Here is a 12,807-nt window from a genome sequence, read left to right as displayed (position 1 = left end):
GACAATCTTGAAAATTCTAGTGTAAGAGGATGAATACCATGACACGAGATTTCAGTCCTCTTTTGTACACGTCTTGGTACACCCAATGACTGTTCCAGTCATGAGATACCCTCCTCGGGGCCTCGGAGGCCTCGACACGAGTCGTGCACCATCCGCCTCGGTCACGTCCGAAAAGTTTCCCCGCATCGGTCGTAGCCCCGAGCATGCTTCCGACATCCCGTAAGTCCCAAGGCGAACAGTCCAAGCCATAATTCTGGGTCGTGGGGAAAACATCTGGGGTCCGGGGATGAAAGATGCCCAGGAACTGCCAAGCATGGGGAAGACTATGCGCCAGATTGCACAAGCGCCAATGTGAGCGACAACAAGTATAAAGACGATCAGCAGGTCATGGATCTCGGTGTTCAATGCACAGAGTCTTGGTTGCATCTCGAGCTCTATAATACACATATTTACCCTTTCAGTTCTCTTTCAGCACAATGGCGACGGACTCTGATTCAAAACGGAGTGTCGAGATTATCAAGGTCGAAGATGCCAACGTTAACGCCGAAGCGGGCTACCTACAGCGATACCCGCTCCTGGCGAACAAAACTGATGATGAGCTCGAGGCTTTGAACAAGGCTGTCCTGAGAAAACTGGACTGGAAGTTCCTGCCATGCATTACTATAATGCTGCTTATGAAGTATGTTTCACTTCTCTCCGTACATGGCAGTCAAGATTGTGGTACTGACATACCATTCCTTCAGCTACCTCGATCGAATCAATGTGTCCAACGCACGACTTGCTGGCATGCAAGAAGATCTGGGCATGACAGACATGGAATGGAGTGCGGGAATCTCACTCTTCTACGTTGGCTACATCATTTCTCAGGTTCCGGGTAACGTTATCATCGCCAAGTCGTCGCCGCGAGTCCTTATGCCCTGTATCATGCTTGCCTGGTCCTTTGTCACTATATCTATGCCGGCGGCGAAATCGCCTTGGGCTTTTATGCTGTGTCGCCTCCTGATAGGCATCACAGAAGGTCCATTTCTCCCGGTTATCGCGCTCATGACCTCGTCGTGGTATACAAAAGAGGAATCTCCTCTACGTATGGGTATCTGGCACGCGGGCACCATTATCAGCAATGTATTTTCCGGTCTCCTTGCTGCAGGCATTCTTACCAATATGGATAATGTCGCCGGCCTACATGCATGGCAGTGGTTTCTTTTGCTAGAGGGGATTGCGTCCATTTTGGTTGCGATCGCTGGATTCTGGCTGTAAGAGACCGTTGTGCCCTTTCTCTGCTAGACACTATTGACACTCCCTAGTCTACCAAACTTCCCAGACAACACCGGTACTTATTTCTTCACCGAAGAAGAACAACAAATGTCACAATACCGCGCTCTCGTCTCTGCTGGTGGCAAGAGCGAAGACGACGAAGGCGATATGTGGGATGGCGTTTGGCAAGCCGTCAAAGACCCCTTCACCTGGTTCTTCGCAGGCATGCACTTCTCCCTCATCATCGCACAAAGCTTCAAAGACTTTTTCCCTTCCATCGTTAGCACCCTGGGCTTTGGCAAGGTCGAAACATACCTCGTGCAGGCACCGCCATACGTCATCGCGTACTTTGTCACGCTTCTTGTGTCTTGGAGTTCGGGCAAGAGACTTGAGCACTGCTGGCACATTATTGGTTCCATTTCCGTAGCACTCATCGGCGCTGTCGTTATGATCTCCACACTTAACGTTGGGGCTCGTTACTTCTCCCTCATCCTACTCTGCTCAGGCCCCTTTGTCGGTCTCAACATCCAGCTCTCGTGGGAAACAACCGTTGTCCCGCGTCCACGAACGAAGCGCGCAGCCCTCATCGCCATCGCTAACTGCGTGTCGTCTATCTCGCACTGGTTCAGCCCATACTTCTTTCTGCGCAGTCAGGAGCCGAGGTACCAGATGGGCGGTGGCATCATTATTGCTGGGTGTGGACTTACGATCATCTTTTCGTTGCTCGCGAAGTTCTGGGCGGAGAGGAAAAACAAGGCGATTGAGAAGGAGGAGGAGAGGACGGGCGAGGTTACGACTTGGCGGTTTGCGACGTAATTGGGATAGCAAGGGTATGAGAGTGTGAGTTATGAATCGAGATATAACGATGTTATGTTTGCATGAAGATATACACGATTCTGGTGATGATATACATGCACATGTATTCAATAATGACTTTTCCCCATGCTGTTCGGAACTTTGAAAATCTGATTGAGTATCCTGGTGCAATTGGAAGTGCCTTATGAATACTCTATTAATCAAATTCTGCTTATTACTTATTGGGCTTCAAATATCTGTTACGTAGTTAGTACTTATTGTGTACTTGATATCTTTTCGCATGTGACAAGAGGATAAACATTTCACTATCTTCTGCACTTGCTATCAAAGATTGCCTATCCGTCGCTCCTAACAGTGAATTCAAAACATTTTGCTACGTTCACGTACCACTACCCCTTCTAGGTGAAAGGCAGCTTGCCTTTCAGTGTTGATATTTGGCCCACTGCCGCGAGTCACGTGAATCATCCTCTCACACTCTCCACATCCCATGATTTCCCTATATACTCATTGATCACAACTCATTCGGCATAAGAAGTACCAAACTCATAACACTTTCTATATGAGCACATCCTAATCAATTTCCCTTATTCACGCTTCAAGGATTTCTACAGGTTATTGCATCTGCTGTGCTGTCTGGTGAGGGTGAAGCTTGTTCGCACACGGCACACGTGCGCTTGCGGTTTCCGGGCGCGATTGCCTGTTTGCTCTCAGCCTCTCACGTTAAGTCCCCTCACCTTCGCCACTTCCCAAGAGCCGCACGCCATCACTAGAACTTTACTGTGTCCCATTTCGGCGCCTCTCTGCCATAATAAACAAGCGACAACTATGGATTCACAAAAAGCTAGGCCACCGAACCCGACAATCGATCAGAATGCATTTAAAGGAAAGAAAACGAACAAAGTCATTTCTGTCCCTGCCGGGTTCCGCCGCCCTACTTATGCCAGAGAACGAGAGCGGATCGTCAGTGATGTCAAAGTCAGCACGGGATGCGCTGTGATTCCGCATTGGAGTTACAAACAGAATCAAGACCAAAGCATTATCTATCAATTTGATATTTTCGGGACCGGCACAGCTCTGGAGAAAGCTGTTCGTCACATCAACCAGTGGATATCGAAAGCGCAGAACAAGACAAAAGACTCGTCGGCATGGGCAAAGACACCGGCGTTCGACCCGAACAAGTGGTACTACGAGCAAGTTGATGATATGAAGCAGAGACACAAACAAATTTTCAAGGAAGCCCCATCTGAAGATATCAATCTGGAAACTGTGGGTACTTCCGAACCACCTGACAATTCCTAAACTCACAAATGCAGGTGGTTGTACACTGGCCTGCCGAACTCGACGACCGCGATATATCACCTCGAGATGCCTTTGGAAACAAGCTAGAGGTTTTGGATGTACTCAGAATGCGCAACGAAGTATTCATCACTCTCTTGGGGAACGGGAGCGGCAACTGGCAAATGAAAATCCAGTCACATGATGCTGCAAACCTTGAAGTGGCTGTAGAGGAGGTGAAGAATATGATTGAAAAAGTAAAGACTGAGGAAATGGGGCTCTGCCCAACCAACATCATTCTGGATGACCAAGAGGGCATGGAGATCGTTTTCAAACAAGCTGATACATGGTGGCCGCAAATCGTGAACCGGACTTCACCCCGCTTTCTTCCAAGCGATATGATGGAACCTCCTGGTAGTTTTCGCCGACAGACACATCATTTATTGGAGCTACCAACGATTCAGCGTTCGTTCCAGTTGGCTCTCGAAGCTGTGAGACATAGAAGAGGCGCGTATGACTTGGTCATCCGCCTGGGATGTCTATCAGTTCGCGATGACGATATCAAGAATAAGCAGGTTGAGGTCGAATACAGTAAGGGGAAATTCTTGAGATCAATCAACGGTTACCTTGCACTAGGTGTTGAGAGATGGTAAGTGGATACCCCATCAAACTGTGTCGAGACGGTGGCGCTAACTGAATAGGCTGGCTGACGATACATCCGGCCAGCAGATGCTGACATCCCTCTGCTCATCTGACAAACTCCTCGAACCCATCAAATCCTCTAGCTACTCTGGCTATAGACCTGAAACGCTCGAGAAAACTAGACCCATGTTCCGAGGGATGTGGATATTCCGGGATCCAAACACTTCCTCCGTTGGCCTGCCACGTGAACGCATCCGCCACTCTGGGAGACCAGCGACTTCCGGCCAAACGCCTGTGACTGTGCCACCAAAGCTCATCATGATCCAAGTTGACTGGACTGATGATAATGAAGGTTTTTATGAGAAGGACACGCCGCGATTCTATGAGCTGAAGACAGGCACTGTAGGTCCCAAGCAGCACATGGATATCAACTTACTGGAACTAGGAGAGGGCCGTGGGTGGCATTTTTCACTTGAGTCCATAAAACCTGTGTCAGCAAAGAGTATGTCACCCCTCCTTACCCGATTTGTTGAGGGTCTGAGGATGAAACGTGGTTACAATCCCCAGTCCACCGACATCTTTGCTGAATGGGAGAAATCACCGGCTGTCAAGGATTACCTAGTGACTGAACGTTTGATTGTCATGTACTCTTTCGGAATCAAGGAGACATCCTACAAGGTCGAAATCGCACGCATATGGCATACGGATCGGCAGCCAGTGTGGAGTCTTGCTGTTCGTCATACCGAGTGGGCAAATCGTCTTTCAGAGCTGGAGCATCTTCCTACCGGTCGCAAGGCTAACTGGGGCAATACCATTACCAGTTTTCTACCAAAAGATGGACGGACTTCATACAACAATGCCGACGAAGACAAGAACTTGGGCTTGAGTAACCTCGATCTTGGTTCTGACACTGAAGCGCCTCCTCAGGATGGCATCCGCATTCTGGTAGACAAGCTGCTCCAGATCTCGGCCGTTGTCAGTTCGGTCAAGAAAGATGAGGGAGGTGTTGCTATATGAGGATGGAAACCGGCACTATGCGGGTAGTGGAAACAAATGAGAATCTGTGCATCGAGCGGTATGCATTCAGTTTCTATATTTCGCAACCTGATGCATGGAATGTACTTTATTTACACCATCCAGATTCATGTCTGGACATCAGTAACCCAGCTTTAGTTTCATGAGCCATTTTCAGACCTCATTGTACGTAACCATAACTGTCTTTTCTCCAGGTATCTCATGTTTGCACTCAATGTCATCAGTCAAGTAAACAAGCATACCCTCATTCCCATAACCCTCTCTCTTCAGCTCCCCTACTCCTCCCCCTTACCCTCCTGAGCACTCATGACCTTCAAACGAATCACCTCCTCCACCATCCTCACATTCTGCGCCTTCCCCTGCACCACCTGCTCCAAATCCTTCAAACTCTCTCCTAGATCCTTGACTTTTCGCTCATAAAAATCCTTCGCACCCGGAATATCTTTTTCCACGAAAAACCCCGTTCCCACGTCTACGAGCACGTGCTCGTGGTCTGTCAGTTTGCCCGGCACGTACAGCGATGATGTAAGGGGCACGAGCAGCGGCTTGTTTGTTGTGCTGGCCGTGAGGCCCGTGGTTATGGAGGTGAGGCAGTCTTTGAATTTTGACTGGGCGGTGCGCAGAGATTGGAAGGAGTTGGAGAGGTGGGTGAGTTCGGCGTCGAGTTGGGTTTTTAGTTCTTGGAGGCGCGGGACGGGGAGGGCGGTTATTTCGACTGCGTGGTTGGTGGTGTTAGCACTGTTCTCTTGTCGTATTCTTTTTGCGATTGCTGTTTTGCGCATTGGAGAATTGGAGGGAGGAGGACAAGGGGACTTACTTTGGCCGGGTTGGCCGCCTTGCTTCGAGGCCATGGTGCGTTGTGTAGTGGTGGTTGCGCGGAGCTTTGCTGGGCGCTGGTTTGTGAAGGTCGGCGGAAAGTTTACATGGGCACGGTTTTGGCGGGGCGGGTTCGGTGTGGGGTAGCTTGGTAACGTGAGAGCGTGTTGAGCTGTCTCGTGCATGGGAACATCGTGTCTCTTTTGGGTTTACATTTCGTTTTCGATTTTCTTATTGCAAAATAATAATCATAGTCTTTTTAGGCCATGTAGAGGTAACAGGCGATACTTGAAACAAAATCGCCAAAATTACGAAAATCTATATATGATGTCTCGCCCAAGTTTAAGTGAACAGGCCTATTGTCCTGTCGCTGCTGCAAAGTGAATACGCCCATGAATATTAAATGGAAGCACACCACTAGGATTTGATTGCCCCCTTCACCACCCTCTCATACTCCTCCTCATCCACGCCTTTTGCCAAAATTACAATACTTTTCCCCGCCGTCCATTCCGCATCCACCAACACCTGAACCAGCCTATGATCCCAAGACCCCGACTTACGATACGGACTCTGCTCTTTGGCCCATTTCCACAACAAACTACAGCCCTCTGGAACAAGATTCCCGCTTTCGTCGCCCAAGATTTGGATGCTGAAGATATGAAGCGCGGCTCCCTCGTTCACCTCTTCGCACCGCAGATTGGCGACGAGCTTTGAGACCATATTTGCATCGTGCGAGGACGTCTGAAGGTGCTCAAGTTTTTGGTGGAAGAAATTTGCGAGATCAGGTTCGCGGGCTGCAATGCGCACGATGCCATGATCTTCATGGGATTGGACGAGTTGGATCTGAGCTGGCTTCAGGGTCGTACGGAGCTGAAAGTGATGTGGTTGGAATTCAGGCGGTGCCCAGTAGCTGATTGTAGTTGCTGAGCTGGGTTCTATAGGAATGGTTATGAGGAGGGTGTACGGGCGTGTTAGCCGCGCTAAATCTTGATGTCGGCCAAGATCCTGGGAGATTTAGCATGGGTCTTTGTATATGGAGTGGGGTTTTTACTAGGGATTGTAGTGTTCTCTGCATTTCTGTGGTTCTGACTACAATGTCATGTCATGATGGGGAGTATCCAGATGCATGGATATGCAGGTGGTTAAAGATGCCAAGAGTGATGTAAGAAAGTACGTCAAGTACGTGCGAGTATTTGTGTCGTCACTGTAAGCCAATACTGTTTCTTTCTTTGTACATCTATATAACTATTAGAGTAAAAGTGTATGACTTCGTATTGGTTGCCGTATCGAACGTCTATGCACGGCTGCACTAACTGGGCTTGTCTATCCGTCCACTAGTCAAAGGATTCAATCAAGATAGCGGTACAGGTCTCTGGCATCATAGTCCCAAAATTATATAACGCAACAATCTCTCTGTTTGTAAAGAAGTTATGCTCATGAAAAATTTGCAGTGTCGCAAGCGGGGTACAGAAGATGCTCGGAAGTGACGGCATGTCCTGTATCTTCCCAGCTGAATCTATTAGATCACCCCTTATAATTCTACAGCGTCCAAAGCGGTGATTCAGAGTATTAGTGTCTTTCCTTGACTCCTTGCCTCTTATTTCAGCTCTTATATTTTTGGATCGATAGCGTATGCCTTTCGACTAATAAATGTACTCGTAGAACGATAATGGACCTAAGCGCTGGTCAGAATAGATACCGGCTTGGATTATGCCTCCCCTATGTACTAACAGTATTGCACTATTCTGAAAGAGGATAAATAAACGCTACAGTTCATTTCAGTGCAACAATTCTACTTCGCGTGCTGGTTACTGCCTGTATTTAAATCAGAATTAGTATATTTGCCGCATGGAAGTACAGTAAAAAGATAAATAGCGATCTATAGAGTCAAGCATATTGCTCAACCCCTCGATAAGTGCAACTAATCACAACCTATCCTACTGTACAAACATTAATTGGCATATAACTACTGACAACGGATCAGCTATCATGGGATTGAAGCATAGTAATGCTCTTCGTACAATAAGATTAAGACCCCAGGCTGGATATGATTCGCAATAATTTTCAACAGATATAGTCATGATATTTTTCTCATTGTGCTCAATGATACGCGTACATTTTATTTCTGAACGGAACTACATGGAAAACGCGTATTTTGCTTTCCTGGTGAAGAATTGAGTGTTATCTCAATATGGAATATTAGCGGGTAAACTACATAAAGATTAGTTTGTGATACAATTATTTGGGCTTGAAGTAGATTCTACCCGATTGTGGTGAAGCAATCCAGGCTTCCCTGAAATTCATCAACTTGATCTGCAGCCCTAGATTACTTGGTTGCTTATTACGAACTTGGTTAACGTAGATATGGTATCCATAAATGCATTCAATAGATGTCAGTGATTATGGATATACTAGGTAGATGAAGGGAGATGATTGCTGCATTTTGTGTCGAATGTGTTCGTGTGGATGTTATTGATTATAGAGTAATCTTGAGCGATGTAACAGTTTTCTGCGTAAACACATACAGGAATATAAAATAAAAGAGTTTTTTGGACTAAATTGACTACAGAGTGTGTAACTATAGGAGAAATGGGAGGTGCAAAAGACTGTGGGTGATGTTCTCAAGTCACTTTTCAGAAAGGTGAATTATCAGCTTCTGAATTACAGCAAACAGGCAGCATAAATCGAGAGTACTAAGCCTGTGCTGCTCTACAATTACAGCAGTATTCAGGCACCGTGTATCTTACCTACGAAAGACAATAATATGAATAGATTCCAATCAAAGGCTAATTGTTGCACACACTTGAAATCCTCACCACTGATCCACAGTCCTCTGTGGTACCCAGATCCAGCTTGCAAAAACACTATATACGCCCATCGACTGTAGCATGGCTGCATAACGTCACACCAGCCCACGCACACGTCGTACTCCGTTAAACTTTGGGCGGTTCCTGCATCATTCTTCAGCACCCAGAGACCTGACATTAGCGTGGATCTGTACCCTCGGTCCCATAGACAAGTTGCACAAGCACGCCTGATCTACATCTAGAACCCCGGCACCACAAAACAACGGTCCCGAGAAACACGCAGTATTCGGCATCAGTATCATTGGAGCATGTTCATGTGCCCTTTCCAACCAAGAACCGGCGATCTAAGTGGCGTCTGACTTGACAACTTTTGCTTCATCCCATCGAGATCCAGCTTCCAGTGGCGTCTGAGTAGATCGGGAGATCTCCATCTCCACAGTCTGGGATTGTTTCTATCTCTAGACTATACTCATCTTGATATGCACTTTGCTTTGACCGCGGAGGCGCAGTACAGACAATGCTTCAGTAGCAACCTAACCGACCTACATAGATAGTATGAACAAGATTGTTTCATGTCTCGCCCTGTTTCCCCGAGGTCTTTGGTTCACCGGTGTATCCAAGAAAGGAAGGGTGAGAAAAAACAAAAGAGCTTGGCATGGCACCGGTAGGGTCGGTACCAAGGCGATGGTGGGGGAAGAAGCTTATTCTTTTTGCTTTGAGGACCCAAGGTCCTGGGGCTGACAGGGCCGCGCTTCCTGCTAGTTGCCTGTACGAAGTGCATCCTCAGTTTTCCGGGCTGAGTTTTACAAAGAATGGGAGCTTGTTCGTCATCTTTGCGTGCATGCAAGGTACCGGGTGTAACACCAGGTACTTGGTCAAGTATTACTGTTGCCTTGCAAGTTACACACAACCAGCTGGTGCGAACCATGGACTTGGCAGGCTGAACCATTCCTTCTACTTTCTTTTGTCACCTTTGGCGCCCAGCTGGCATGATGGAGAAGTTTATCCGAGTTTCGTGACGTGGCTGAATAAGAAACGGTAGATACGACACTTGTAGCTATTGCCAAGTTGGCCCAACTTGAATCAGGAAGTTCACACGGCAGTGGCTTAGATCCGTCATCTTGGTGGACAAAAGCAGGCTCGTGGCGGTACGGGACGGCTTTTTCAAAGGGTGTTGAGGGGTCGGTATCTGGCCCAAGACATGTCCATTATGGGGTACTTCGGTACCTGACTTTGATGTAAGCAAAGATCACCACTAGAGAAAGCCTCATCTGGATTAATTATTGCACCTGCCGTTGAGGCATTCTGTTCCTCGGAGTTGCTAAAGACAGGTTGTGTTACAGAGATGCAAAAACAAGCATAGTCTGATCCGATACGATCAGCCCCATTGAGCATCAGGTCCCCAGAATACGAGGGCAAACTATGACAAAAGAAAAGGTAAAGAATGACGAATCGCCCTAACCGAGCTGCATCCAAAACCACGATTGTGTGGAATACTAAGAAAAAGAAAGCCGTACCATGTTTCATGCGTGACGCAAGGGCGTCCAGCCGTGCCCCATATTCCCAAAGCGCATTTCGCACATTTCCCATCTTGACTGGACCCGGATCTAGATTTCGATCTAGCGCATCCCCGCATGCACGGTAGGTAGACCGAGTCGCACATGTCAGCAGCCCAATACACTCGACTCGTTACCCCCCGTCCCGTCTCTCACTCACCGATGACAAGCGGGGAAATCAATCAGTCTCCCCCTCAGCCATCCAGACATTCAGCTTGCACAAGCGGCCCCAACAAGGCGTTTTTCCCCTCTGCGCATTGGCAAGTCGTCGAGTGTACTAGAGTACCAGTGGCTCAGAGGCTCCAAAAAATTGGGTTATGGTCCGGACATGGTCGAAAAGGAAAAAGACAAACCACATGACAGCTCCAGCTTTCGGGACTAGTAAGGGATACCCCCAAGCCTCAACAATAGCGCGAGTTGCGCGCGCGCGCGTCGTGACTCACCTGCATACTGCCTCCGGGCCTGCATGACCCAGTCGGTCGAACCTAGCCTTGTCTGCGACATTGTCATCATCAGTCAGAACAAACAATGCCATGGTGTCTGTTTTGGGGCGGATGAGCGGGGGGCGGGGAGGGGCTCAAAATGCAGGCGCAGCGGGTAAAGCAAAAAACTGGAATCTCGCTGTTAGATTCCCGACGTGCGGATAGTGTTTGTGTTGCTGCTTGGGGAAGGACGGGACTTTGTTCCAGCCACACATAGTGTACCGATGGTATCGTCGTAGGATGCGATCCTGCAACGGGCGGCCATGGCATGTCCAAGGGTTCATGTTATGATTCAGACGCCGCCATCGCCGTCCCCCGCGAGCTGGACTAGCGCCAATGGTAGCGCTTGGCGAGTAGCTTGTGCTCGCTCTTGCGAGCCGATCAGAGGATACGTAATGACATAACCGGGGGGCCTGAATGGCTGTGCAGTAACTATAGTGGCGTAGGATAAGATAGACAGTTTGTAAATTGAATGCCAATCTATTGGATCGGATGTAGTATTTGTCAGATGGCGCCGTGCACATTGTTCTGTGTAGGAGTAAGCTTCAAGTCGTAAAGAGTTGTCGTAGGGCTAATCTTTAGCATCTGTTTGCCCCATGCTGATCCCTTTTACCGTCCGTATTTTCCTTGCACTTAGTTCGTGTATACTAATCATCTCTCTTATTATACCTGTACTTAGCTAGCTTTGTGATATCGATAACATCACGTGAGCCCTCTCGAACAATGAGACATGGCCCACATCCCTGGTATATTTGACGAGACTAGACATACTTCGAAGAATCTACCCCTATTAACTCAATACATCTTGAGTTCGTTTAGGTAGATGGTTACGTAAATGATCTATTCTGAATATTAGTATCGAGTCATCAACATATCAGAACTCCATGTTCTTATCTTGCAGATCAAGAATGTCACCTATGAGAAGATGGAGTATGTAGAAAATACAGCCATTTCGTCATGGATAAGTGTCAGTTTCAGGAGAGTCTTTTCACTGCTAGTTGGGATCTCAGACCATGGCTTGTGACTACAGAGACGCCCCTCTACGAATAAAAAACCTTGGCCATAGTACCGTGACAGAACTAGCTATGAAGGCCTGGAAAAGAATAAAGACAACAGCAACAAGCGAAATGAATGGGGAACATGAACTCCATCCTACAAAAATAGATACTCAGACTCCGTAATTATCTCACACCTCTCAACCCTGCTCCAAGGGCTAGATACGGGCTTTTCGTTCCTTCCGAACCATCCAATCGCATCTCCATCCTTCATGATTAAAAGCATCAGCAACTCACCGCTTATCCAACAACATAAAACCCTGAACATATAGACACTAGAAGAAAGCGTTGAACTGCACTCTTGCATACTGCATCCAGCAAAGGTCAGCACTAAGCGTGAATGGAACGCCAAGACCCTATCAGCGGCGCTAACCCGGTGAGCACATCGTGCAATAGATGAGATATTGAATGCTGAACACACTTTGAACATAAAAGAAGAAATGTCAACCTCCTGCATATATGCGTGTCAGATTTCATAGCGCATAATGCCAAGAAGATCTACGCGGTGTTGAGTTACGACGCAGAAATCCACAACAGTCTAGGCTTTAAACACATTAGTAGATTAGGCATTCAATCACTACCGGGTCATGTACCAAGTAAGTATGTGAAACTATAATCCGCTACACACCGGACAAATGGATATACACCATGTCTACAATTGTATTTTGCCCATCCAGTCGGGATTATTCAGACCCGCAAACACACAGGGAAAAGAGAACTGAGCCAACTGTAGCTACTATCTACCACTCCGTATCGCAGACCTAAAGAAAACTAGCTTTGCTAACGCTAGGGGCTCCTTTTAGTTATTATAGAGCTCTTTCGATACCTCATTATCAGCGGTAGCGTACCATACTTTTGCAGACGTGGCATATGAAATCATTCATCAACTACAACTGCCGAGTTCTCCACGTCGTTTGTGCGATCAAAGCTACTGAGTCGATCAATTAGCATCGGACCGTGTAAATCTGCGGCCCTTCTCTTGACGGCCCTACTGTGTATCTTACGAAACGGAGTTTGGTTTGCAAGGACTGTACTGCACGAAAAAGACCGCGTTCAAGGTGTTGTGTAG

At 47.5% G+C, this 12,807-nt stretch overlaps 5 protein-coding genes across 5 annotated transcripts; 2 read left to right on the top strand and 3 right to left on the bottom strand.

Annotated features, from left to right (window-relative positions):
- Positions 1 to 476: 476 nt before the first annotated feature.
- Positions 477 to 2,070, top strand: COCCADRAFT_26689 (uncharacterized protein; the record flags this gene model as incomplete). Its single annotated transcript, XM_007714606.1, has 3 exons — positions 477 to 679; positions 744 to 1,253; positions 1,305 to 2,070. The coding sequence occupies 3 exons, from the start codon at positions 477 to 479 to the stop codon at positions 2,068 to 2,070; spliced, it is 1,479 nt and encodes a 492-aa protein (XP_007712796.1).
- An 825-nt stretch (positions 2,071 to 2,895) lies between these two features.
- COCCADRAFT_37228 (uncharacterized protein) lies at positions 2,896 to 5,004 on the top strand (the record flags this gene model as incomplete). The annotated part of the gene is made up of 3 exons (XM_007714617.1): positions 2,896 to 3,336; positions 3,384 to 3,994; positions 4,047 to 5,004. The coding sequence occupies 3 exons, from the start codon at positions 2,896 to 2,898 to the stop codon at positions 5,002 to 5,004; spliced, it is 2,010 nt and encodes a 669-aa protein (XP_007712807.1).
- A 293-nt stretch (positions 5,005 to 5,297) lies between these two features.
- COCCADRAFT_37227 (uncharacterized protein) lies at positions 5,298 to 5,873 on the bottom strand (the record flags this gene model as incomplete). Its single annotated transcript, XM_007714616.1, has 2 exons — positions 5,298 to 5,737; positions 5,840 to 5,873. 2 exons carry the CDS (start codon positions 5,871 to 5,873, stop codon positions 5,298 to 5,300), a joined length of 474 nt encoding a protein of 157 aa, XP_007712806.1.
- Positions 5,874 to 6,255: 382 nt separating this feature from the next.
- Positions 6,256 to 6,913, bottom strand: COCCADRAFT_37226 (uncharacterized protein; the record flags this gene model as incomplete). The annotated part of the gene is made up of 2 exons (XM_007714615.1): positions 6,256 to 6,843; positions 6,890 to 6,913. 2 exons carry the CDS (start codon positions 6,911 to 6,913, stop codon positions 6,256 to 6,258), a joined length of 612 nt encoding a protein of 203 aa, XP_007712805.1.
- A 2,336-nt stretch (positions 6,914 to 9,249) lies between these two features.
- On the bottom strand, positions 9,250 to 9,573 carry COCCADRAFT_97558 (uncharacterized protein; the record flags this gene model as incomplete). Its single annotated transcript, XM_007714614.1, has 1 exon — positions 9,250 to 9,573. The coding sequence occupies one exon, from the start codon at positions 9,571 to 9,573 to the stop codon at positions 9,250 to 9,252; it is 324 nt and encodes a 107-aa protein (XP_007712804.1).
- Positions 9,574 to 12,807: the final 3,234 nt, after the last annotated feature.

This window comes from Bipolaris zeicola (genome assembly GCF_000523435.1).
Source record: "Bipolaris zeicola 26-R-13 unplaced genomic scaffold scaffold_85, whole genome shotgun sequence".
In the NCBI taxonomy this organism is placed as follows: Eukaryota; Fungi; Ascomycota; class Dothideomycetes; order Pleosporales; family Pleosporaceae; genus Bipolaris; species Bipolaris zeicola.
The sequence above is the reverse complement of the archived record's forward strand: the minus strand, read 5'-3'. Positions and strand labels throughout refer to the sequence as shown.